The 27,747-nt window shown below is 36.9% G+C and overlaps 1 protein-coding gene across 1 annotated transcript in view; it reads right to left on the bottom strand.

Moving 5' to 3' along the window:
- The window catches only part of LOC308185868 (uncharacterized protein), a 254,851-nt gene that overhangs the window by 116,481 nt on the left and 110,623 nt on the right, over positions 1-27,747 (bottom strand). Inside the window, exon 2 of the mRNA XM_080574510.1 lies at positions 12,455-12,574. Coding sequence (XP_080430636.1) covers positions 12,455-12,574 — 120 coding nt within the window. The remainder of the gene's footprint in view (positions 1-12,454; positions 12,575-27,747) is intronic.

Raw genomic sequence — 27,747 nt, 5'->3', positions numbered from 1 at the left:
AGGCCTTACCCCGTGAAGTGAGGCTACGGAGTGGGGCTGGTTCGGCCGGGAGAAGGGGTGGCTGCGGGGTTACCCAGCAGCAGACCCGGCACCGTCAGGAGGGGATGGAGGAGACTCGGCCAGGCTCTGTCCAGGGGTGCCTGGCGAGAGGGCAGGAGGCAGGGCATGGGCTGAGGCACAAGGGGCTCAGGCTGGAGACAAGGAGAAGCCTTTTCCCCACCAGGACAGCCTGGCTGGGGAGTCGGGGCCCAGGGAGGTCGGGCATCTGTGGCCTGGGGTTTTCGTGTCCTGGCTGGGTGAAGCCCTGAGCAGCCCGGCCTGAGCCCAGTCTGAGCCTGCTCTGCATCGGGGCTGGGCTGAAGGGCCCTGACAGATGGTGGTAGCACGTGGGTCTTTGTTGTTGTGAGTAAGCAGTAGTTAGGCGTGCTTTGGTTTGGTTTATAGCACCTAGGATTAAGATGATCCTACCTCTATGTATCTTTCCCAAGGTACTCATCCACTATCCTCATGCAGCAGAAATTGCCTTGATGCTAGTCTCTGCTCCAAAGACTCACATGCTAGTCTGTGGGTTTTGTACTATCAGACTCAACTGCCTCTCTCCATTGAATCCTTAATACCTTTCTATATATTAAATTCATGCCTTGTTCATTATTTTCTGATACAAAGTACATTCCCTCTTTCCAACACCTTCCCAATCTCCTAACTCTTTTTATTATTTCCCTTGTATACCTAGTTTCTTAATGCCTAAATAACATTGAAAAGACTGAGAAAAACATAGAAAGTGAAGAAGCAGAAGATGGTGCCAAAGAGACCTGAACATGAAATCTATTGCTAATATGTCATCATTCATATCTACAGCGTCAAGTGAATGGAAATTGCAGCAACTATGAACTATCATAAAGTTGATTTTACACTCATGAAACAGACTATAAGGCTTTTTTTTTTTTTTTGATTTTTTTTCTTAAATGCACTGACTGATCAGGAACTTTGGTTAATTTTCCCTCTGCTCTAAATTGTGCAAAGTCAGTGGAGCTTGCTAAAGGGATTTTTCTTCTGTTCTGTACTCCAAAGTGGTTACAAACAATACAGTGTGACAAAATTTTGCTAACATTATTTTGCATAGTTTTCCATGGACATTTACTTAAGCACCCAGAGATACTGAAGGAAACTGGATGAGTGAACCATATCTGTACACGATAATAACAGGAATTTCCAGTTATATGTTGAAATGTGGATTTGGTTACATACAAGGCCAACCAAAGACATTTGTTAACACAATTAAAACAGTTCTTCGGAATAAAAAAAAAAAAAGTCTGCAGAAGTCAGCAAATATGTTTCTATACTGTAAATGCATTATTTAAATAATAACAATTTAAATTAAAATGCAGATCTCTTTTCTGCAGTTCAAAAAAGACTGTGCTTTTCTCTAAGCTTAGCAGACTCTCAGTTCAGATAAAGGGTACACAGAACAGATACCTGCCGAATACATACTATAGTGTCTTCACACTTTTTCTTTCTCTTTCTCTTCGTTGCTCCTTTGAAACCGGTTTCAGAACTGGTTGCTCCTTTTGAAACTGGCAGACCACTAACTCATCTGGTTGGACTTTGAAGCCATGAAAATCAAGTGGTTTTTGAATTTGTTGCTGAAAAGTCACTTAGTAGTACTGACTGTACTATTAATCTAAGTCCCAGTTCAAGTCTCAGGCTTCCACCATCTTAAGACAATGATGTGGAACAGGCTGATTGTGGGGATGGGGGAAAAGGGAATGGAAAAATAAAAAGCTCACAGGGCTGCTTCTGGAATAAATCACTTCCATATTTTCTTCTCAGTAGGTTAAAACCAAAGACAGAAACATTTGTACAAACATATTTCAAGCTCTATGGAGCCAATCTCACTATACACCAGCCACTATAGTTTCTAAACAGACACAGAATACTTAGTATCTCTTGCAGGTTCTTAGTTATATTTCTTAATATATTTAAAAAATAATCTATTTGAGTGCTTTATTTTCATATACAGAACCCAGAGTGTTTCAAGACTATTAATGTAAAAAGCTGAAAAATATTCATAGAATCAAAGAATCCTAGAATGGTTTGAATTGCAAGAGACCTTAAAGATCATCTCATTCCAACCCACACCTCCCACCAGACCAGGTTGCCCAAGGTCCCATCCAACCTGGCCTTGAACACTTCCAGGGATGGGGCATCCACAGCTTCTCTGGGCAACCTGTTCCAGTGCCTCACCACCCCCAGCAGTGAAGAATTTCCTCCTTATATCTAATCTAAATCTACCCTGTTTTACTTTAAAGCCATTACCCCTTGTTCTGTCACTACTCTCCCTGACAAAGAGTTACTCCCCAGCTTTACTGTAGGCCATTTTTAGGTATTGGAAGGAAACTACTGTAAGGTATCTCCTGAAGCCTTCTATTCTCCATGCTGAATGACCCCAGTTCCTTCAGACTGTCTCCACAGGAGAGGTGCTCCAGCCCCTTGATTATCTTTGTGGCCCTCCTCTGGATTCATTCTAACACTTCCGTATTTCTACATTCTACTTAATCACAATTCTGATTTAAGTCATGCAGAACTGAAATTAAAAAAAAAAAAATTGATGCAGATAACAGAAATGGTCAGCAATGCATACAGGAATAAGCCATATCAGTTGAGTACCTTTCTTGCAACAGAAAACCATGATGAGAAATATAATACGAAATATAATTCCTATCCCATGGGAAAAATGTAAAAATTCTTATAATGTAAAAGATTGCATCTAGACCTTTCAGTGGCAAGTGAAGGAACTAGCTACTTAGATCACGCTAAACCCATCTTTTGCTCCCCATAAATTCCTAATAAAATTATTGGTCTAAGGTTTGATCCAGAAGATCCATACCTGCTCTATGAGCCAGATATACAACATAAGGAAACTGAATCCAGCACACAGAGTGTGATCAGAAATTTATTTCTGTGATCCATCACAGCTTATTCAAAAACTCACTTTGTATGTGTACTTTGTACTTTCTTAGGAGTGAGTACTATATTAAAAAATGAACTCCTGGAGGGATGATATCCTTCTCTTCCTTCTTGACCAAACCTCACTATCTTCTGGTCCTAAAGCAATTTTATTCCTGTCTTCATCACAAATACATATGATAATAAACACATAACATAGTACATGCATACTAAAATAAGAAATTTGTTCCACTGCCTATACTATTTAACCTGAGAAGGAGGGAAGAAGTATCATTGCTACTGAAAGTGTTTAATAACAATGAGAGAGCAAAAACCTATATAGAACAGAAATAAAATTCCCATTCAAATGGTAATCTCTCTGTAGCATGATAAAAAAAACTAATACCCTTTGGATAAGACAATGTAGGCATAAATGGCTGTACAAGATGATATTGCAAAAATTCAATACATTTAATTTGAATACACACTGAAACAACACTGTGTAGCAGAAAAAGTATTACTGTGGGTTACCATTTCAAGGCTAGATATACACCCTATAGCTTGCAGCAGATTTTTTTTTTTTTTGACAAATCCACAGTTTAGAGTCTAACACGAATCTCTTGCTGCTTTCTTTCTCAAAGGTCTGCAACAAATCTGGTATGATCAGACTGACAAACATCTTGTTATAATGGAGTACAGCCAACATATTTGGATACAGGCTTGCACTACTGATCTGAAAGCTACAAGTAGGGAAGAGAAGTTATGGAAAGCATACAAGAATAAAACTGAATCTGATTTGAATGTAATCTTCAAATAAGGATTTAATAAGACAATTATGGAATGTTAATTAAAGTGCCAACAGATTAAGCACATTCATCATGATTTAAGAATTCCGTATGTGGCAACTGATTATCAAAAGCACACTGTTTGTGCTTTCACATGTGGCACTGCAGTTCATGAGCAACAGAGAATTTATTCAGAGACTGTGGTCATCCACTCACAGCTTTTCAAGTAATTAACATTCAAAATCAAGCTGTTAGGAGCAGATCAAATGCTTCAAAACTGTTCTGCAAGAAGTCACTTTATTATGACAATGTATTGGCTTTAGCCAGGCTTACAAACCCTCTTGCTGCTTCCTTATTCTCCACATGGATATACACAAGTTTAGCCTACAGGTATGTTTGTGCAAAGCAACTTTTAAAAGTTCAAGTGCCCTTGAATACTACCGTTGTAAACATTATGGCAACCATAAGAGGAGGATCACATTACCTACCCATGAAACAAGCTATTTAAAGTAAGGCCATGCTGAAGATTTATAACCAAGGAAAAAAGGAAGGTAGGAAGGAAAGAAGGAAGGAAGGAAGGGACCTAGGGAGAGGGAAACAGACTTTCTGGCACAGAGAGTGGAGATGTGCCAGAATCCAAGCCTTCTGATCCTTGGTGCAAAATATATACCCACCCATCAGTGCTTTTTGTTGATATTGAAATTGACGGTGTCCATAGTTCAGGAGCAAGAGTTTCCAAAACTGTTTATCAGTGTTCTAGAACAGAGGCAAGTCAATAAGCCACGCCAGGATACACTCACAATCATGACAGCAAGGAAACATGCAGGCATACAGACTTACTTTTAAGTCAGAAAACTAAATTTAAACTCAGAACCCTGCCAGTAATTTTACAGTAGTATAATTTTTCTAGGAATAATGCCCTGGCATAGCTTAGTGTGACCCAAAAAGGAAAAAGTTTAAGCATCTCTAATGTTCTCTAATCCCTCCAATGTACTACCTCTCCCTTAGATGGTCAAAGTTCCCTCCACTGTATTCTCCAGCCCTCATCCTCAGAAGGTAGCCTGAGTCCATGTGAACAGGGAATGGAAACAAATAATCCCCTTGCCATTTGCAGTGAGTGACCAAGAGTGGAGTATCACAGTTATAGTCTCTACTGGCTGTTAGAGACAGCGTTGAGCCTAAAGTAATTATATCTGTATTCAGTGCAATAAAGAAGGCTCTGTACAGTTGGGAAGCAAGAGAAGCATTCCTGAAAAGCCTCTAGTCATAAGGCATCACAGGCCATTTTTCAGAAGTCTCATTATAACTGCTGGAAAATCAACACTGAAGGAATTAGCTCTAACTTGTTCCTCCACTTTGTTTCAGAAAACTTACTAGTAAGAATTTGCTAAAATGTCTACATTGCTTCAGAGTTCTGAGACTTGTGTTAAAAACGTGGCATCTAGATAGGCCTATACATATATATAAAACTGTGTGTGTGTCTAAATCTATGCAAATAAAGAGCAATTAGCTATACGTGGCATAAATATATAATATAAGCACATATGAAGAAAGTAAAAAAGCTATTAGAACTTCAAAGTTATATGAACCTAACACAGATATATGAAAGCATGAAAAGTGCTAACCTGCAAGCATATAAAGCTATGCAACCACATTTTATTATTAGTACGGTAGCTTAAAATTTATAAAAGAGAAAATGAGGAATATTTTCTTAGCAGGAGAGATATTTATTTATTTATTTTAGTCAGGGAGGCAAGCTAAGTCCCCCCTCCTCCTTCAAAAAATTGAACGTTTTCCTCCAAAACATTTGAGTGAGCTATTTGTTTCATCATCACTGGCTGCTAAAAGATTATAGCTTTCTCAGCTAGAGGAAGAAGTTTGAAATACCTCAGGACAGTATCCTGTCTTCCTTGCTAGCGATCTTTTACATTATTCTTTCATTTACTTACTTGATGCTTACCATACACCCATTGTACCTTAATTAATAAATTGCATTAAAATGACTAAACAAAATCTGCTAATAATATGAAAAAGAGGGGCTCCTTATTTTAATGAAGACCTTACAAAAGTGATATTGAATGTCTACTTTGAAAAGTTCGAACTGTAAATATTTTGAGTGTAATAACTATTCTTAACTGCTTTCGTTCATGAACTATTTACACTATATTTGCAATTTACAGTACCATAAGACCTTTATTAAAATGTACAGAAGCAAGACTTGTACAGAAGCAAGACTTCCACACACAAAGAACATCCCCATATTTTATTAGTGCAAAATAAGCTGCTACTTATTTGAATTCCCTAGAGTGGAAACAGTGTCATGAAAAAGAATTTCCAGAACTTCACTGAAGAAAACAAAATAACTACTTAATCTGATGGAAACTAGGGAATTTTTCCGTTGTTAGGAATAGGTATTGGGAACAGTTATTAATAAATTTAAGCTCTGTTTATGTACTGTGGTAGACCAAATAACATTCTATATCATTACACAAACAATGGCTTAGCTGTTTTTCAATTTTTCATTTTCCTAATGTAGGCAAGGCTAATAACTCAGTCTTTCTAAAAACAGCTTCCTTTCCTCCTGCGTCAACTCCAGCACTAGATGCAGTCATGGGACAGTTTTGGCAGCTGTGGAACCTGGATTCCAAGCTTTGGAATGCTTTTTTAAAAATTTTATTTATTTAGTTATTCCAAGCAGTGGTGTCTTGATTGGCTTTCTAACAGAAAAAGAAAAAAAAATAGGAACAATAAGAGGTCCAAACCATTTAATGGTCATGCTTCTATCTTTAAAGCTATGGAAAAAATATCATTAAGAGGCAATCAGAAGAATGGACAAAGAAGCATTAGGACCCTTTGCAATCTAAATACTGAGATTCAGAAATGAGGCATGTAGGTTCATGCCAATGGTTCATCCTATTTTTGTTTTTGATTATCCACACACCTCTAAATATATTTAATACATTATTAAAAAAAAAAAAAGATAAAACTTTAAGATACTAACCTTGATAAAGTTTTTAATCTGGAAGAAATAACTAACATTTTTATAAAGTAATTATAGACTGAAAAACATTTCAAAGAAGTTGTGACAGGAAAAGATTTACACTGAAAAATATCAGTGTTCAAAACGGCAAGTGGATAAGGAGCAGCCATAAACATGGATTGAACCATGAGGCATAAGTTTAACAAAATATATTTTTAAGAGTACTGAGATATATGACAGAACTTGACTATTATCAGTTGTGATAAAAGAAGTAAGAAATATGATGTTACTCAGTAAAATAAGAACACAATTTACCAGCCAGTGGCCTAGTGACTTTCTGAAGTGCTGAATCAAACAAACATGATTAGATCCAGAATTCCATTATCTGCAGTCAGGTTTACATTTCACTGAAAAACCTGAAAAAGCTGCTTTCATTTCTAAAGAGATTATATTCTCCTACAACAGTGATAGTTAAACTGTAGCCTAGGGACATCCTGTTTATCTAACGAAACCAATTGGTTATGGCATGAAAGCAAGGTTCACAAACCATGTTCTATCACACCATGCACCTGCTACAGGTGGCCTGTGAGAAGTCTGTGACCTAATTGTTTCCCACTGCTTTCCTTACAACTGCAGAGAAAGTCCCAGTTTGACTTGGGATCTCTCTGAAGGTATTATATTTCCTGGTCAGAAAGTGCTTAAAGAGTTCCTAATGTCAGACTGCAAGTAAAAGTTCAGGTAGCTCTTCTATACACCCCAAAATATTGAGCTCAATCTCATTGCTTTGTTAGGAGAGACTCATGATTTTTTAATAATTGGGTTGACAGCAGCAAATGTAAGGCTGTCTTGATTTCACAAGGGAGATCTGTCCTCTACAGAGCAAATACAAAGTAGAGGTAGTCAGAGAGGAGCCCTTCTTTTCACCAAATAATTTTTCTTTATTCATCATGTCAGTAGATGTATGGGACAGGCCCTGTAATTCCTGCAGACTGGTGGAGATTTCTCCAGCCCTAAGGAGCTCAAACCAGGATTCTGCAGCATGGTGTTATAACTGTTTAGAAAAATGTGATCTTGAACTGAGAACCTTGGAAATTCCTTACTTAACAAGCATGTTCCAAGCATACTGTGCCTCTACACATCAAATAATTCAGACCGCAAAGGAAAAACAACAAAAAACATGGCTCAAAAAATAAAGAATAAATATTTTTTTCCTATTTAAATCCAGGAAATTATTCCCTCCTTCTGAAAGGTATGAGCAATACACTTTATATCAAATATTACACAGAAAACAAAACAAATAACAACAAAAATCAACCTAAAGGTTAGACACTTTGGTTTTCATTACTGAATACAGGGTTTGCTATCATTCTCAATTAATAATGGTGTAGAGAAATTTTAGTCGGTAAGTCTATCGCAAAATCAGAACAGGCTTACATGGCAAGGTTTTGGCAGCCAGGGGAGATGCAGGGGTGGCCTCTGTGAGCAGAGCCCAGCAGCTGCCCCATGTCAGACTACAGCCAGCTCCAGACGGCTCCAAAAGGGACCCGCTGCTGGCCAGAGCTGAGCCAGGGAGCGACTCTGGTTGGGCCTCTGGGAGAGCAGATTGAAGGAATGGAAAAACACTGCTGCAAAACAGCAGTTGGGGGAGAGAGGAGTGAGAAGCAGCCCTGCAGGCCCCAAGGTCAGTGCAGCAGGAGGGCAAGAGGTGCTCCAGAAACGCTGTAGAAGTTCCTCTGCGGCCTGGAGGAGCAGGCTGTCCCCCTGCAGCCCATGGGTCCCACACGGAGCAGATCTCCGCGCTGCAGCCCGTGGAGGAGCCCCCGGTGGAGCAGGTGGATGTGGCCTGGAGGAGGCTGCGGCCCATGGAGAGCCCCCGCAGGAGCAGGCCCCGGGCCGGAGCTGCAGCCCGTGGAGAGGAGCCCACGCAGGAGCAGGGGTCTGGGGGGAGCTGCCGCCCGTGGGGAACCCGTGCTGGAGCAGTTCTTAAAGAACTGCAGCCTCTGGGAAGTTGACGTGGGATCAGTTCAGGAAGGACTGCATCTCATGGGAGGGACCCCCTGCTGGAGCAGGAAAAGAGATGGAGGAGAAAGGTGTGGTACAGATGAAGCGTTACGGGCTGACCATAACTGCCATTCCCCATTCCACTGCACCACTTGGGGAGGAGGCAGAAGAGGATGGTTGGGTGAAAGGTGTTTTTATTTTTCTTTAGCTCTCATTGCTGTAGTCCATTAGCAATAGGCAATAAATTACAGTAATCTCCTGTACACTGTCTGTTTTGCTGATGACGGTAATTGGTGAAGGATCTCCCTGCACTTGTCTCAACCCATGAGATATTTTTTTTTTTGACATATTTTCTCCCCCTGTTCTTTTGAGGAGAGGGAGTGAGAGAGTGTTGTGTTGGAATTTAGCTGCACATTCATGTGAAACCACCATCACCATCATAACAGTAACTTCTAAAATGGTAGAAGGCTTCTCGAATCCCAAATAGTATTATCACTGACATTCAGGAACGTATCACAACATAGACAGGAACTTTTTATGTTGTATTCTCCTAAAATTGTAGAAGAATAATGTTTAGGGTGTTATTTAAAATAGGTATCCCCTTAACCCTAAGTTTTGTTTCCACTAAACATTCTGAATCCTTTTGGTCTGTTAATTTTTATTTATTTTTCCGTAGTACTTAAATTATTTTTATTATTTTTTGCAGCAAAAATATAAGAAACAAAACCAACATAACTTAGGCATCACAAGTTTCATATCTCAGTGGCTGCCTTTAAATAATTTTGTTAGTGTAATTCACAGTTACTGGCTATGCACAGGACAGAAAATGATAAAAATATAAATCTTCCTCTGGCTTCTGGTAAATTTTTATCCCTAAAGTTAATGAAGGTAGAGCAAGGATGGATATACAAGTGGAAAGAAAAAGAATCTTTGACAGCATTTTGAAGAGTGAAGACACAGTGTTCAGACGGTAACTTCTAAATGTGGGCCATTCCCACAGAATTTTCCCAGAAAGCATCAGATGAGCTTATGCCATCATCAGGGAAAAATACAAGGATTAAAGACTTTTGTAACTGTTAATTAAGATTCTCACTGCACAACTTAAACTGGGAATCTATGTGCTCACTGATTTTGAAAATTTGCAAACAGAAGCCTAGTCTATGTTAGTCACAGGACTCCTAAAAATAACCAAAGTGGGAAATATGGGGGGGAAGTGTAATAAAAGAAAGACCTTTTTTTTTTTTTTTTGGATACAGTTTTGATACATTTTTCTCTGTAGCTCATTTGTTAGAAAAACATCTCTGCAGCAGATTTTCTTATTAGATATGCGGTGATCACAGTGTGAAATTACAGTGAAATAAAAAGGATTAGTCCTGTAAATTAAGACAGATTGGTCCTACAGACATGGACTGTGTTTTCTGTCCTGGAAAACTACATTCTATATTTCTGCCTCTGTAACAACAGATTTTGTGTTGCAGGCACTTTGTAGCATTTTTTCTGGTATGGTAGTAATCATGCAGTCGTCACTCTTGAAGATGCCTTACCTGCTATCTTCCGCTTGATAGACAGAGGTGCTGAACACTCGTAATTGCATTTGAGGTCAAAATTTTTCCAGTTGGTTGCTATTTAATGTGAAGTGAATTGAATAAAATAGGACCTTGTGTCTCAGACAGAGAACTCATGTACGTGCTTCTGATGTTAATGTCTGTGAGCCTTTGAGTCTACATCTGTAAAATCAGAATGATGTCCTATATAGGTTACAGAAATTTATGAAAGTAAATTCACTAGTATTTCAGAAATGGGTATTTAAATTAAATACCAGAGAAATGCTTTTCTTGAAATCAATGCCTATCTTTGAAATATAGTCTGCAGTCTGCATAGCACACAATAAACAAATCACAAGACCACACATACAGTCAAAATATGTCAGGCAATATACAGAAGAGTTACTTCAAGGTATTCCATATTACCTATTCCTGACTGAATCAGTCATGCAGAGGAAACAGTATGTGCTTATGTAGTTACAGATATCTCAAAGAAATTAGGTTGCAGTACAAGTCCCCCAGGTCATACTTAAATGAAGACTGCAATGTCACATTTTCTACGTGATATTCTTTTAACATCGTTGTGTATTCATACATATATGTCCTCACAGAAGGAAGGTCACAGGTATGATACAACATCCTTGTGAAATTAAAAAGTAAAAGACCACTATGTGGAAGTAAAATCTGTGAATAATTTTCAGATTACTTTCTGCTTAGGTGAATGCAATCAAGATACACTTATAAACAGGCAGAAGACTGGCACAAAGCCAGCACAACCCAGAAAACAACAAATCAGTTCACTGGTACTGACACAACTGCAATAAAATACTGCTTGGTCCTCCTGACCACAGGAAATGAATGGTTTCTATGAATAACAATTTCAGCCTACTCCCTTGAGGAGTGGATGGGGGTAGCGGAAGACCAGCACTCTCTGTTCGGTGAATCTTTATTTTAGTCTTGGCAGTCAAGCACTTGCTTGATGCAATTCTGAACTGCCATAAAATTACCCACAGTGAAAGAAAAAAGTGTTGGTTTTGCCTGATCTGAAAACTCTTTTAGAGGTTGTAAAGCATTAAGGATAACTTGTCTGAGACAAGATAGATTAGCACAAACACAGTGGATTGTTTAATGCCTTCACTCCCTTTGTTAACTGGATTCTTTGACCTGAGCAACAAGACTTATCAAAAGACTTCCGCCCCATCCTTCCGAAGTCCTAGCTCTACATGCTTCCACCAATGATAACTGGCTAACATTCACTCTTGAAAGAAAGGTAACTTCAGGCACTGCCCTCTAAGGCTATGAGAAAAAAGTTGATTTAAAAGGAAGTGAGCATGGCTGTGCCAACATTTAATTACTCTAGAGTCACTTTTATTTTCCTGTTCTACAGATTCTTTATTTTGAATTTTAATCCTTAAAATACATCAGCAGTTCATGGAAATATCAGAAGCTAATGCACCACTATTTCTGTTATACCACAGTCTGTTGGACACCATAAAATTTCAACCCTTGAAAGTGTTAGAACCATAAATTTACTTCAGTTTAAAGTTAGCTGAATTGCTTTGTTTCATATTAAGGCAGGATTATGTTTATGACTCTCAGCTTCTTTACTTCCATATTCGTCTCTTATGCAACATCAGAGAATTAGCTGCTTAACAGACATTCTGAAATTCTTCAGACTTCAAAACAAACACCTTGTCAGACATGCACAGAAGAGAGTGAAAATTGCATTATGTTTTCCATGAAGCTATTTTATCTTTTTGTAATCGACTTTTGCTCATTTTATAACATGTGTCTTTTTAAAGCATAACTTATTTCTTAAATAATCTAGGAATTGAACTTTACTCATTTAAAATTTAATAACAAATAAACTCCTTTTGGATGTGCAAATCAAATAACAGTAGCAAATTAGACTGCCAAAATTCTGAAAAAGAATTTTCCTAAGAAAGCTATAGACCAATCTGTGCTTCTTTCAGAAAAAAATCTCTCCCTAAAAGAATGTAATCTCAAATGCATTTAACACCCACCCTATGTACAGATCTTTATTTATATGGAATTTCCAATATTTTTCAGGGCAACATTTCTAATTAATAAATTAAATTTGTAATTTTCTGGAATTTGATAGAGCACCCAGTGTATCGGCAAAAATCTGTATTCTCACAGGTATTTCTACTAAGATTTTTAGAATAATAGAGTCCTACCGGATCTTCTGTTTTGTGGTTATTCAGCAAATCAGACAGGAAGTCATCATGAAGGCTTTCTCTCCGAATCAATGTAAATTCACGTAGGAAAACTGCTCCTTGGTTTTGGTCTCCACAAACCTATTTTAAAAAATGATATTAGGAAAAGAGATATTTCAATTCTAACATAGATACAATCTCCAAATAAATAAGGCTGGAATACTGAAATGTCCATTAATGGTCATTTGCCTTCCATTACTAAACTCATTCTAACCAGTCACCATTGACATTAATGAAAACTGATGCTTGCATTGAAAGAAAGCCAATAAGTTAATAACTGCCATTTAAAAGAGATTCAGTTTGTAAAATATGTTGCTATTTCTTACTTTTAACTAAGGCCTATAAGGCAATTAAAACATAAAATTTCTTTTCTGAAATGAATTTAAATATTTTGAGAGAATAATATTTAGAGTGTACTTTTTGTTTTTGGAGCAATTCATATTTGTTCATCAGATTGATCATATTGTCCTAATAAAATAGAGCTAAAAATTTCTGATAGCCAGAAAAAAAATTTACATGTAAATACATTGGATAGCAAACTTAAATATGCACGTGCATTAAAAATCATTTAAATTTACTTCACACCTATTGTTTCTGAGTTTAGCAAGGTATATAATCTATTGGAGAAGGAGTGTGTGTCTTCAATAAGTATCTAAACAATACCTATCAAAATGTCATAGGTACTATTAAGGCATTGTTACAGTATTTTCTGAAAATGAAAGCAAATAAATGCACATCATTCTTCATGTTCCCCACCTCCTTTATTTCTTAGGTTATCCAAGCCAAAGACATAAGAATGGCCTTTTTAATTTTATTTTTAGCTATAAGATAAATGCTGGAAAACTGAAATTAAAGCACCTAGGGCTTTTTCCATATTAATGAAAGATCTTGCTTTTCATTAAACTGAACATAAAAAAATTTCCACTGCAGGTGAAATATCCATAAAGTCTATTAATGACCAAACTGGGAACTATTTTATCAAGAGGAAATCTAGTTTTTCAACATCTCACAACACAATTGGAAGGTGAATCAGCTTGAGAGAATAATCTGTTTTATCAAAATGGGCAAGTAATAATATTTTGTTTAACATTTGACAGTATAGAGTGCAACTCTGGTATGTATTAGCCAAGTGTAATGGTCATACTTTATATATATGAAATACTGATTTATCTTCCAGTAATGCACTATTGAGATATAATTACAAGGCAACAGTGAAGTTTCTGGGTACCTTTTTCTCTGTTTCTTAATTTGAAGAACAAGATCCTATAATCTGGAACAACTGATATGCCATTTCCTCATGTTTTTAAGATAAGCACAAGACTTACAAATGGACTGTTGTTATTAGTCACTAGTGCTGCATTACTGAATTTATTTTGCTAAGAAAAAAGCCCATGCTCTGCTGCTTTTATTATTACTATTCCTTGTGTTCATCCTTCTGCAAAGCCAGATGCCATATGTATCCTGGTTCTAGTTATCCTAGCTGAGAAGTTCAGAGAGAAAGAAGGGTCTGAGAGTACTGCAAATAAGATGTTTCCAGGGGGAGAATGAAGTATAGATTTGCCACTCCCTGCAAGTCAGTTTGTGTTGCCGTTTGGGAGGAGGCAGTCCTCCCTGCCATCTGGGAAGTGAGATCAGAGCTGCTGCAAAGCTAGTGCAGCTACTAGGGTGACTAGAAGGAGATAAGCTAACAAAATTGAAGTGGGGGTAGCAATATCTCATTGTGAAGAGGGTAATGGGAAGCAATAATAAGTATGTAAATAAATAAATAAATTTCTGTAAAAGAGAACTTTGTAATTCTGGGGCATTAAAATTCCTATCTTGTGGATAACATTGAGAGACATACCCACTGATAATACTATCATATTATTGAGTTATGTTGATGAAGAATCATCTGCAATTTCAGAAAAAAATACATGTATGTGTCCAAAGGATAATAAAGCCCTGTTACTGACACATTTTTTTTTCTTAATGAAAATTATGGAGAAATCATTATTTTATAAACAAAAAGTGTCCCTGAAACAGCTGATTTTTCATAACAAATATTTAATCACAGAAGTGGCAAACAGTGCTCAGCAATAACAGTTTTTTTCACAAAAGGAAATCTGTATTTTCATTATCCTTACAAGTAGCAGTCCCTATTTGTGGTTTTAAGTGGTGAAGATAAGCAAATTTGATGGTGAATTTATGATTAGCTAACGCTTCTCATGATTTTGTGCTCCTAATTTCAGAAATCAGATGACAAACTGTAAAAAAAATGCTTCCTCAGCAATGATGCACCTTTCTGCTTTGCTTATTGTTAAACAAACTCAGAATCTGTAAAATCTCTTCCTTCTAAGAGCAATCAGCTTCTATTTCTCACAATTTCTAGATGGTTTTCAAAAATAAACCCAATCTACTTCAGTTATCTTCCTAAGGAATAACCATGTTATCTTCCTAAGTTATCAATAGCTAAAATAAATACTTTTTAAAGAATGTGTTTGTGGTATCAAAAATCTCAATAAAATATTGTTAAACTTTAAAATTTTTATCATACCAATATTAATGCTTTAATAGCTTATAATTACATGCCAAAGAAGTGAATGCCAGAGGCACTACACAGGAAGAATACACAGAAAAAGAGGAGAATAAAGATGTTGGGAAACTGAGGTTGAAAGAAGATGAAAAAAACAAAGAAAGCAGTAATGAAAATATGAATATATATATATTTTTTGCTCAGCAAAACATAATGATAAAGTCTTGAAAAAAGGAGAGAACTGAGAAGCATGCAGTCATCTAAAATATTTTTTCTCTTCTTAATTTATAACAAATGGGTTTCCCCTTTGAACAGTAGTTCCTCTTGGGTGCACTGTGTAATTGTAATCTATGTATCTGCTGATGAAACTTAGACCTAGTAGAGGATGGTCATTCTTACTGAGAGAGCTGGAATCAATCCATTTAACATGAGTGCCAGTAAATTGGATTAATATCCAGATAGACTGTTTTCCATTTTTCAAGCTTCCTTAAGATCTTCTCTTCCTTACGGTTACATATATAGCGTTATGTCATTCTCTTGGGAAAACCATTATCATTGTAACACATCCACCACATCTCTGTTCCTTCAGTTTATGGGCAGAATAGCTTAGAAACCAGTCCTAAATATAAAGCAACTTCCTAAGCACTGAGCAAACCACACAAAAAATGGCCTGGCAGAAATCTGTCACTTAGATGACTGAAGTCAGCATCTGCAGCAGTAAGTGGCTAGTCAACAACCTGCAAACAACATTGCAGATAAGGTTTTACTAATGCATACATGAAGCACAACATAGCACCAAAATTTAGCAGCATCAGGAAGATATGTGCATAATCACATGCCCAACTACCCTTACAAAGAGACTTCTGAAACTGAAAGGAGACCAAATTCCAGCAAAATTCTAATCAATAATATTTTTCTCCTTTTTAGCTCGGTTGCTATCACTCTTGGATCAGCCTAAAGAATGAATTGCTAAATTAGATCCAATGGTGTGAGTCCAGGAGGAATCTTTGAAGAGTCAGGCATAGAATAAGAAAACATAGAAGAGTAAAACATAGAATAAGAGAATAAAAGATTTTACACAAGCCAGAGGGTGAAAAGGATACATCCCAACCAACAGAGGCAATCTCAAGGTGCCAACTGTTCAGCCACAGCTTTTCTTATTTTGGATTCTCAAAGCCCAGATCACACAGAAAATTATTACCAGCATTAAAAAATGAGGAAAAAAAACAAAATAACATTCAACAAATTTAACATTCATTTAACAAATCAGGTTATTTAAGCCTACTGTTTTTCTGTTGATATTGTTTTTTTGTTTGTTTTCTGGGAAGCATGGAGTGACTTGACAACGATAAAAAGGATTATCTTTCTTTAACAGTAATACTCTTAGGCATGAGTCTCTTGGATGTTATGTCAGAAACAAATTAGAATGAGAAGCATATACCAGAAAGTAATATATTAAATACCAGAAAGGTAGCAATGACATTTATAGTGAGGGATGAGGAATGCAGGCTTCTAACAAGCCAAGTTATGGTTGTGCAATATTTCTTTTAGTTTAAACTCTGGTCCAAATAGTATAGCAACTTATACATGTATTTCAGCTCTGAATTACTCTCACTAAAAGCTAACAACAACTTTCTATGCTAGCTCTTGCATGCTTCCACGTGAAAGAGTGCCACATTCTTATGTGAGCGTTAAGAGGTAAGAGCTTTACTGCAAGCTTTACTGCATTCCTTGACCCTTCAAGACACAATCATGCAAGAAGGAAAGACATCCTAGAAGACCCACAGATGTGTCTAAGTAGCTGCTAGCTGCCAAACGAATTTAGTTATTACCACTGGTGCCTCAGACGAATGCTAAACAAAATCTCATAGGGAGTTCTGAAGTAAGAAAATTAGTTTTTCTGCATTTAATTTTCTTTCTTTTTTTTTTTTTTCCTACTGTTTTGATCCAAAACTTTATTTTTCTTTATTTTCCAAAATGGAATTAAGAAGGGTAGGGAGGGGTACAAGTCCAGTACGAGGACATAAATTTAGAGGTAGCTGTGGTCTGGCTCCAAATCTGAATTTTGAAAGCTGTTTTACCTTTACCAAAGTTCATGTAAAAAGTGAAAACATGTAGAGGTGTTACAGTCTAATTCTGTTGTTGTTAATCATTGTGAACACTTTTCTTTCCTATGTGGAATGCCAGAAAGCTATGCACAATTTAAAATCTATTCTGTGTATTTCCTTCTGGGAATTTCTTGGGTCTGAGCACACTATTTTTCTCAGATGAATACCTGCAGTAGGAGATAGTACCCTATTTAATTAAGGACATCAGTTTCCAAATGTTTTATTTCTGTGTTATACATTACACATTATTACACTGGTCATTCAAAACTGTTCAGAATTTTCCAGATTTTCTATTTCCCCATGGAGAAATATTGCATATTTCCCAAGTAATCAAAGAGGCTGTGTATTTCTAATAGCATTGACCATTTGAAGTCTTTACTGTCATGAAGTCATCTAATGCTTTAAACCAGACAATCTATGGTTACCGTTATTTGGAAGATAAGGTAGACTCCAAAACAATAAATCTGATTTCTAGGTAGAGGTAAGACTAATGATAAATTTAACTTGGACTTCTTTTTCTCTTTCACCACTGACATCTCAAAGATTGAACTGGAGCTATGAAGATGACTATTCTCCTCATGAAAACTCCCTTCCCTTAAAACTTAATTCTGTTTGGATTCGGTCCATATTTTTTTTTTTTTTCATGCCACAGCAACAACAACAGAAACAAAGCCTTTTTTTTTTTTTTTTCTTATCTTGTTGTGAGGTCAAACAAGATTTATTTATTTATTTTAATTTCTAGGACATTGCAACAAAAATAAAGAAAATTGAAGCTATTGTAATAAATCTCACAGGTGATGAGAGTAATGGTTAAATTCAAAGTGACCCTATATCACAATGACAAATGTACTCATGTGGGATCAGACAGCTTTCCCATGAGCATCTTCATTACTGACATACTGGACAGTCACCTACTGGACCGTTGTTACTATATAGAAAATACTTAACACCATGTGAGAAGCCAGAAGGAAATTCACATGATGGTGATACACATGCTTCTCATGCATTCACAGCAAATAGCAAGCTTATAAGAAAGGAGCCATATTCTCAGGATGCTCTTCATATTTTCCTCTCTCTTTTGTCCAATACTTTACTATCCTTTGAAGAAATTCAGCATCTCCGATGAGGGCAGAAGAGGCTCTTCCAGCTGTAAGCTGACTAGTATTAGAAAGATTTCTTCCTACCTTTCTTAACTAGTTTGAAGGGCAGAGTTTTCTTTGTTCATGTGGTTGTCTTTTCTTTTTTTTTTTTTTTTCTTTCTCTCGAAGGCAACCTTTATGGGTTAGATTCCCAGCTTTCCTTGGCTTGGATAGTTGGTTGCTACTTCTTGTCTTACAGCTATTACATCTTATTGCTTTGATCCTCTGCTTGCTAATTTTTTTTTTTTTTTTTTATAAATGGGAGAAAGGCTTATCTAAAATTAAAAGTGAGGTCAATTCTAAACTACCATTTTTTCAGTACTCCAATGTCTTTTTCTACCATCTGAAAATAAAATTCCATGTCCTGGGAAACATATGACAGAAACAAACAAACAAACAATTCTTTAGTCCTTTTGAAACTAAATTTGTCTTGAGACCTGAATATCAACAATATTGCTTTCTCGTTCCAGCCTTTCCAAACTCTGAAGATATTATTGTTTCTGAATTAACAGTCTCTTAGGAAACTAGCTACTGTGTGTAGTGGTTTTGTAGGTTTAGAATTTTTAAAGAGGTTCTTATTTGGAGTCTGTGAAGGTATTCACAAAGTACCTCAAAATACAAACCCAAATAGCAAATTATTTCCCAAGGGAATGTTTTATTCAACGGTGAAATGTTCCCAGCAGAAATCTTTTTGCTTGTCTTGAAATATATTTAATCTTTTTTCTTTCCTCCCCTTCTTTCTACAGAGACTGAATTCATGATTATCTTAATGGTAATGTCCTGACTTCTTTTTAAAGCTCTGTGAAGGAAATGTGGCTTTGTGCTAATTATTTTCAGCTCTTAAACAGCCACAATAGAAGAGTCTGGTTAATGTATTCACTGAAAGAATTATTTAAGCTCCATTTCAGTCTCTCTTTATAAATGAACAAAAGAAACAAAAAGTGATTTGCACTCAAGAATTACAGCATGAAGTGTCCCTCAAACAAAACCACCAGCTACTAACATCTTGGACAGACATTAGCAACGATGGGGATAAATTTGTAAAGCATGCACACGCCTACACTTGACCTGCAGTGTACCAACAAGAGAGAAAGCCAATATGGCCCCATTAAATGGAGTGGCAAAAATGCAGAATGTACAAAAATACACCAATTCTCTTGCTGCCAAGCAACCTTGGCCAAAAAAAAAAAAAACAAAAAAAAAATGTTGGAAAAGTTGGGTGGGGCAGGGGGCAGAGGAGGAGGAAAGAAAAAGAAAAAAAAAGGAAAAAAGGAAAGAAAGGGAAAGGGGAAAGGGGAAGGAAGGGGAAAGGGAAAGGGAAGGGAAATGGAAGGGAAAGGGAAAGGGAAAGGGAAGGGGAAAGGGAAAGGGAAAGGGAAAGGGAAAGGGAAAGGGAAAGGGAAAGGGAAAGGGAAAGGGAAAGGGAAAGGGAAAGGGAAAGGGAAGGGGAAAGGGAAAGGGAAAGGGAAAGGGAAAGGGAAAGGGAAAGGGAAAGGGAAAGGGAAAGGGAAAGGGAAAGGGAAAGGGAAAGGGAAAGGGAAAGGAAGAGCAGACTATCAGGATAAAAAAAAAAGTGAAGTCACAAAGGAGCAAACGAATCAAAAATATAAAACTCCTTTTATAACCTGCTGATTAGAACTTTCTTTCTAGCAGTAGTTACCAGAAAATGCACAGGGGCAAGAAAGTGTCATGAACAAGAGCAGGGATTTTATTAAGGAACATTATTTAGTTTCACATTTAATGGCTAGTTAGGAGATATTTGGATAGATTTTGGTATGACTTCTGTTCCTCAAACAAGTTACTAAAAAAAAATTAAAAATTAAAAAATAAAATCCAAAGTGTGGTTTAAGCTGTATTCTGTTTGAATTCAAGACAGATTGGTTTTCCAGACATGTCAAACAAATACTGTTGTTCAAAATACTTGAAAGTAGACAAACAAATCGCTATATGACACACAACTAAAGAAAACCAAAACATGTGGTCTGGAGAACTTGTTTTTCTACTACTTGTTTTATTGCTTTACTTAGTTGACCATCAGCAGGTAAGGAATACTTATCTCCACTCTCTTGTGGTGTGTTTTTCTTTTTTGTTTGTTTGTTTTCAGAAGGTGAATCAGCTTTAAAATATTCAAAATCGGTATGTGACATCTGAGAAAGTGGAGCAAGTAACAGCTTCAGAAATCATTCTGTGAGACTCAGTATGTACATTTATCAATTCACTTTGTTGCTGACCTGTGACATCCTCCAAAAGGCTAGAATAGGTGAAATCACAGAATCACAGAATAGTTTAGGATGGAAGGGTCCTCTTTAGGTCATCTGGTCTGTCCCACCCCTACCCCCCCACGTCCCCGCTCAACCATGATGAACAACATCTGGTTGCTTAGAACCATATCCAGGCATCTTCTGAGGATCTCCAAGGAAAGAGACTCTGCGACCTCTCTGGGCAACGTGTGCCAGAACTTGGTCAGCTTCACAATAAGAAAGTATTTGCTGATGTTCAGGAGGGGACCCTCTTATGCTTCAGTATCTGCCCATTACCTCTTGTACTGTCAATGGGCGCCACTGCAAAGAACCTGGCACCATCCTCTTTGCACCTTCCCTTCAGGTATTTATATTCACTTGTAAGTTCCTCCCTGAGCCTTCTCTTCATGAGGTTGAACAGGTCGAGCTCTCTCAGCCTTTCCTCATAGGAGAGATATATTGTGCTCCTCATGCTTTATGTTATATGATATCTGTATTATTCACATTGTCTTTCACTACAAGATACATATATACAGACTAAAACTCATATTACAGACCTCTAACACCCCTGTTAGAAGCTTTAGTGTAAAAAACAATACAACGACAACAAAACAAAACAAAAACAGCCACTTACTGTGATTTAACTATGTTTTTTCTCTTACTACTGTATTGGTAAAATTATTTCAGGTCCAATTCTAACATCTGAATATGTATGGAAGGTGAGACTGGGTAAAGTACATCTGTTCAGATATTTATATATTTTGATGAAATTCCCCTTGAGACATCTCTTCTCTAGGCTAAACATTTCCCACTCTCTCAGCCTTTCTTCACGAGAGGTTCTCCAGTCCCTTAATCATTTTTTGTGGTCTTTTGTTGGACTCTCTACGGTATGTCCATGTCTTTCTTGTACCAGGGGCCCAGAACTGGCCACAGCACTCCATGTTTGGCCTCACTATTTCTGAACAGAGAGGAAAGATCACCTCCCTTGACCTACCAGGAATACTTTACCCAATGCAGCCCAGATACTTTAGCAGCAAAGGTACACTGATGGCTCATGTTCAACTAGGCATCTACCACGACTCCAAGGTCCTTTTCTGCAAAGCTGCTTTCTAGTTTTGTGGCCCCCAGCATGTCCTGGTGCCTGGGGTTGTTTTTCCCCATGTGCAGAACTTCAGACTTTCTCTTAAGGAACTTGGTGAGGTTCCTGCCAGCCCGTATTTCCAGCCTATTGAGGTTCCTCTGGTTAGCAGCATGAAACACTGGTGTATCTGGCACTCTTCTCAGTTTTGTGTCTTGAGCAGACTTGTTGAGGGTACACTCTGCCCCATCATCCACATCATTAATGGAGATGTCAAGCAGGACTGGACCCAGTATTGACCCCTTGAGTACACTGCTAGTTACTAGACTTTCTGTCACCATTATGCTCTGCGCCCAGCCATTCAGCCAGTTTATGATCCACAACAGAGTATTCCAAATTACATGAACAAAAATCATCTGGCATCAGCAAATCTGTCATTTCTGAATGTTATCTAATCAGCAGTATCAGATTTCAAAAGATTATTAGTAGGAAAAAATGCAGAAAACAAGACTAATCTTTACTCAAAAAAAAAAAAAATCATAACCAGCTGTACTTGGGCTACAGTTTACTGCACTTTGTATTCTGAAGTTTGTTGAAAAAAACAAACAAATAAACAAACAAAAAACCTACTAATACAACTTTCTGTAGTAAGAACATAACAACCCAGAAATATGCATACATGAAATAATTGAATTAGGAAACCTAATCTAGAGACTAAACCATTAACAAAATCGCTTTGCTCAGAGAGTTTTTGTTTCAGCTGAACTACAGAATCTTCTAGGCTTCCTTCATCAACTTTGACTGAGCTTTTGGAAGAGGAAGCAGTGGCAAGTTCTCCAGGATCTCTATATCAATTTTCTTGGGGGCTCTGCACAACATTTTCCTTGTGTAAACAAAATTTCACAATGATGATCTTCAAATTTTCTTCAGTATTTGAATCTTGGGCTTTTGAGACCCTTGAACAATGAACAACAGAGAACTTATAAGCTAGGGAACCAAACTTTTGCTTCTTATTCACTGTCAAACTTTCTTATAATGCAGAATACTGAACTTTGAAGAAAATTATTTCAGCTACCATTATGGACTTCAGCTCAAAACTTAAAAACAGAGTTCAAGTACTGCTAATGGAAGCTCCTGTATATTTTATTGTTCCTCTATCACATTATTTCTAAATTACACATTAATTTACTATCACATTAATTCTAAACTGTATATAGACATTGGAGTTGGGCTTTTTATCCCCTGGGAAGAACAGAATACAAACAAACAAACAAGGAACAACAACAAAAACACCCTCTATCTTTATACAGTTGGAGGTTTCCTTTTTTACCTCTCTATATTTAGTGTGTAAAACCTCTGTCACATATGTTATCAATGAAGTCATTTGGGTCAAACTCTTGCATTCAGAAAATCTAGCTTCTCTCAGATCTTTATGCAATAAATACAGAGCTGAAAGGTTTCTGGAGATGATGATAGAACGACTGGGTATTTGACACAAACTAGCAAGTAACAGACCAGATACTCAGCTGGAGTAAATTAGCACAGCTTCCTTTAAGCTACTGATTTATAACAGCTGAAGAATTATACCTGCTTTAACAAAAAACTTTATTTTTTGAATCACAGCAGAGCTTTCTAATTATTTATTCATCTTTCTGTTTATATTTCTCACTATACTGCTTAGCAAAATACCATGTCCCTAGCTCACTTTTCTGAATGTTTGTATCCCTGCTGTAAGAATGCAGTGGGCAGTGAGGCAGCAGTTGCCCAATGCTATGTGTGGGTGCATCCAGCCAGACACCAACTTCTCCATACCCTTCCCAGCCCAGGATAAATCCCACTGCCTCTCCCCAGCACAACCAGTGTCCCCTTCACCAACCAAATTACAGGCTGTTTCACTGTCTCCATATGCAACAAAGTACCCATTTACACTATTTTGTGTTCCTACTGTCAGCAATGCGAGAATTTCCTAAAATGAGTCACATAGCTTTTGTGGCAGGGTTACTTGAAGACTCATTTGTTTTGTTTTAGATACACCTCTTAGTCTCACCACATGGTGTTTCTTCAAGGAATTGAAAATCAACTCCTTCCCAGTCAGAAGCTACTGGAAAATTTGTCCTGTCTGTTTAGGACTCATTTTATAGTCCAAGAAAACATACCTTGATCCAGAATTCTAAAAGATAATATTACTTTCAACTCTTTCCTATTTATCATAACCCGAAGTAAAATGGAGCACTCCTTGTAGGCATTAACTTTAAAAGAAGCAAAATATGCACGGAAGTTTTCAGATATAAAATGTACAATGCATCAAAAATCCAGATGGAAAGAATCTCCCAGCTGATCTAAACCTCTTGACAGCTTTCAATAGCAGTTCCCATTGTTGCACATTTTCAACAAACAACTGATTTAATATCTTAATTCTGGATTATATATATATATTTATATATATGTATATTTTTATATATATATTTATTTAATTTAATGTAGTATCCCACTAATATACAAGTAACACTGAGCATTTTGCCAAGCCTAATGTCTCATTTCATCAGTGCTATGGGTGCTCACAATTCAAATGTCACTGCCCAATCCTTCAAACTGCCCAGAAGCTGTACAGCTGAAACAGGGTGGCAATGTGATCATGCACAGCGTAGATAACTCAGCTGAGAAACTATTAGCAAAGGATGCTATTGAAATGGTAGGACTAGAACAGAACTAGATGTGTAATATGACGAGTATCTGGAGTTATAGCAGCGAATGATAACATATATTAGAAAGTGTGGTACCCCTTACGACTCAGGGATCAAGAAAATCTGAGATGTCTAGAAGTTTCAATTGGAAAAGGTGGCTTATACTACATCTGTTCATTGTGTCTATGCTTTTGACTGAACTACAAATTGTCAAGCTGAATATCCACCACAGGACTAGATGGTCACCAGTCTGATTCAGGATGTCAGTGTGATCATATTAATAAATAAGACTTGATGATATCTGATATTGCAATAAATATCTGATATATATGATATTGCAATAAATTATTGAGAATTTATTGTGGATTTTTCTAAGTTAGGACTTATTTTTATTTAGTGTAGTGACTGGACCTTGCTTCATGTAAAAGTGAGGTATAATGGCATAATGACAAGAAGTTCAGAACCTCAAACAAAATAGTCTTGGGGGGAGGGATGCGTGTTAATCTGTAAATCTTAAAGAATGCAACTAAGTAATCTATTCATTCATAAACTGTGAAGGTCTGGAAGATTCTACCACTAAACAGAAGTGGTTAAAGCCATAATGTTAACAGTTCCTGGCTTTCCAAAGTTTGGTTTTAAACTGGAAGCACTTCATCTATAAACAGGATGATTTCATTCATTTCCATCTTTGTTGATTCACAGCTGTAAACCTCCTGAAAATAGCTATCACTGAACTTCATTGTTGTAGATACACATCAACATTCAGTGCCAATTTGTAGCAGAATATCTGAGAACAAATGGCAGTATACAAAACATGGTATTGTTTCATGTCCAGAAGCTACTGTGGGAAGCCAGACCTGAGCACCACACTGCCACTTGTTCACTCCCTGCTCCCAGTGAGAGAGGAGAAAGACATTGGAAGGAAAGAAGAAAATTCTTGACTTGACACAAAGACAGTGTAATAAGTTAATAATAAATAAACAAATAGCAAGGAAACAAACAAACCAAGAAAAAGAAAAAAACAAATTATGCAAAACACAATTGCTCACCACCATCCAACTGTGCTCAGCCAGTTTAGCAATGTCAGCCCTGCCAAACTTCCTCCCCAGCTTTTATTTCTGAGCACAACATCATATGGTATGGAATATCTCTTTCACCAATTTGGGCCAGCTGTCCTGGCTGTGTCCCCTCACAGCTCCTGGTGCACCCCAGGCTCCTTGCTGGCAGGGCAGCACAAGGAGCTGAAAAGGCCTTGGCTCTGTGTGAGCACTGTTCTGCAGCAACTGAAACATCCAAATGTTGTCAGCACTGTTCTCATTAAAATTCTAAGCCATAGCACTATACCAGCTACTATTAGGAAAATTAACTCTATCCCAGCTAAAACCAGCCCAGAGCCCAGAACCAGGATATTTTAAAGACTGAAGGAAAAATTCTCTCTCTCTCAGCTGAGTGCATTAATTCACTTTATATTGAAAGTTTGGAAAGAAAAATGATGTGCAGTGTTTCACAACAGAAGAATGTGAAACAGCTACCATGATAAAAAGAACATAAATGTCTTTAAATATCACATGTTTTACACCATTGGATTTAAGCATGCCAAGCCGTTGTAATCCTGGAAGACAACAACAAGCTATAGTTTCCAAGGAACAATGCAGGAATCTATGTTTTGTTAACAAACAGTAAGATTACTTAAAAGCAACTTTAGAGTCTGTTGACAGCCTACTGAAATTTAGAAGCAAAGGAAACTCGCTGAGTTAAACTTATTCTTTTCTATAGGGCCTATGATTCTTCTCTCACCTCAAGAATGGGGATGGGATCATTTTTTTCTGGCTACCACGAGACAGTTTCTTACACTCTTCTCATTGTCTAAAGAAAAAACAATTACAGGTATCTTGAATACCTACAGTCCACAGAATATTGAAATGGTTCCCAAAGAGGTTTAAGTCTCTCCTGTAGTCATTTCATTCGCAGGCATGTCTTGATGGAAGACTTTAAATTCCATATAAATAATACATGGGATAAGGAAGATAAATTAGACACTAAGAAGAAAGGAGCTACTGTTGTGAACTATAAAAATTTTGTAAGGCCTAGTATAATATACTCCAAACCTTACAGACTGAAACACTAAGCAACATAGCTGACAAAATGCTCTCACTACTTCCTTACTCTAGTGCCACTATGATCCATCTTCTTGGTATTCTGATAACCCACACCAGCAAGGAAAGTGGGAAAAATGAACGCTCACACAATAGCCGTGGAAATGATGGATGAGAACACATGGGGGAATGTTTCTGTCAGACATCACAATTGCTCTTCTAGTCTCAGAATGCAGAACTTTTGAAATGATCAGATGTCAGAAAATAAAATGAATTCAAATGAAGATACTGCAAGTGTTTAAGAAATGACCAGTACACTTCTACAATTCTTTCAAAAACCAGAAAAGCAGTATTTACTTTATGACATCAAAATCATATGTCAGCAGAGTAAGGAAATAGGGACACAGAAAAGCAACAAGAGAAAGTAAACATAATATTTTTAGAGGGTATTGTTACAGTTAGTAGATTTGGAAAAGACGAATACTACATGTCACACTTAGTTAAACGTAAACGTGGACTTTGGTGGTAGAAAATAAAAAGCGGTGATAATGAAAGAAAATAATTATTCACTTATTGATGAAATAGGAAAGAAGTTCTTTAAAAATATAACACAACATGCTGTTTTTCACAATTGGCATGAATGTTATGCAGTCTTCCTACTTTTTTTACATGTTTATGGCTTATTCTTTGTCAGTAAACTTAATGGATCAAAACCATCTGTCATGAGGTACATACAGCTGTCTCCCACCCAAACTGGTTCTATTTTAAAAAAAAATCTTTAATCCATATTCTGCACAAATGCGTGTCATAAAAGCAATAGATATTCACTAAGCAAGAGATTCTGTGTTGACACAGGGAACTGTAGAGCAATTCAAAAACTAGATGACATTCTGTGAACAGATCTGCTTACGGATAACCTGCAACCAGCAAAATGATTTAATGAATTATTTACCACACAAAAACTTGTTCAACAATAATATTTTCTAAACTATAATTAAGCAGCTCGTATGAAATTAAGTAATTGTCTTAATTCGGTTTCTAAAGAACAGGGGTACAGATCATAAAAATTACCCTCTGATTTGGTTCACAGGTAAGATTAAAGCTAAATAGGTACAGTACTTCATTACACAGCCCATTTTCTTAGACACTTCTCTGAATCACAGTTGAAGGAGATACCTGAATGAGTCTAATAGTATCAGGCTTCATTATTTTCCACTTTTAACTATTATAATATAAAGTTGCCTTTCTCTTACAAGGAGAATTGTAAATTGTAACGAGGTGGGGATTTACACTGAAACTTCATCAATATAAGCTTAAGTAGAAGAGTGGTCATGGTAAATCATTTCGGTCCAAATGGAAAATCAAGACATGATATGGAAATTAATAGGTACTCTAGA

This window comes from Anser brachyrhynchus (assembly GCF_964034855.1).
Source record: "Anser brachyrhynchus genome assembly, chromosome: Z".
Taxonomy (NCBI): domain Eukaryota; kingdom Metazoa; phylum Chordata; class Aves; order Anseriformes; family Anatidae; genus Anser; species Anser brachyrhynchus.
This window is presented reverse-complemented; position numbering and strand designations above follow the sequence as displayed.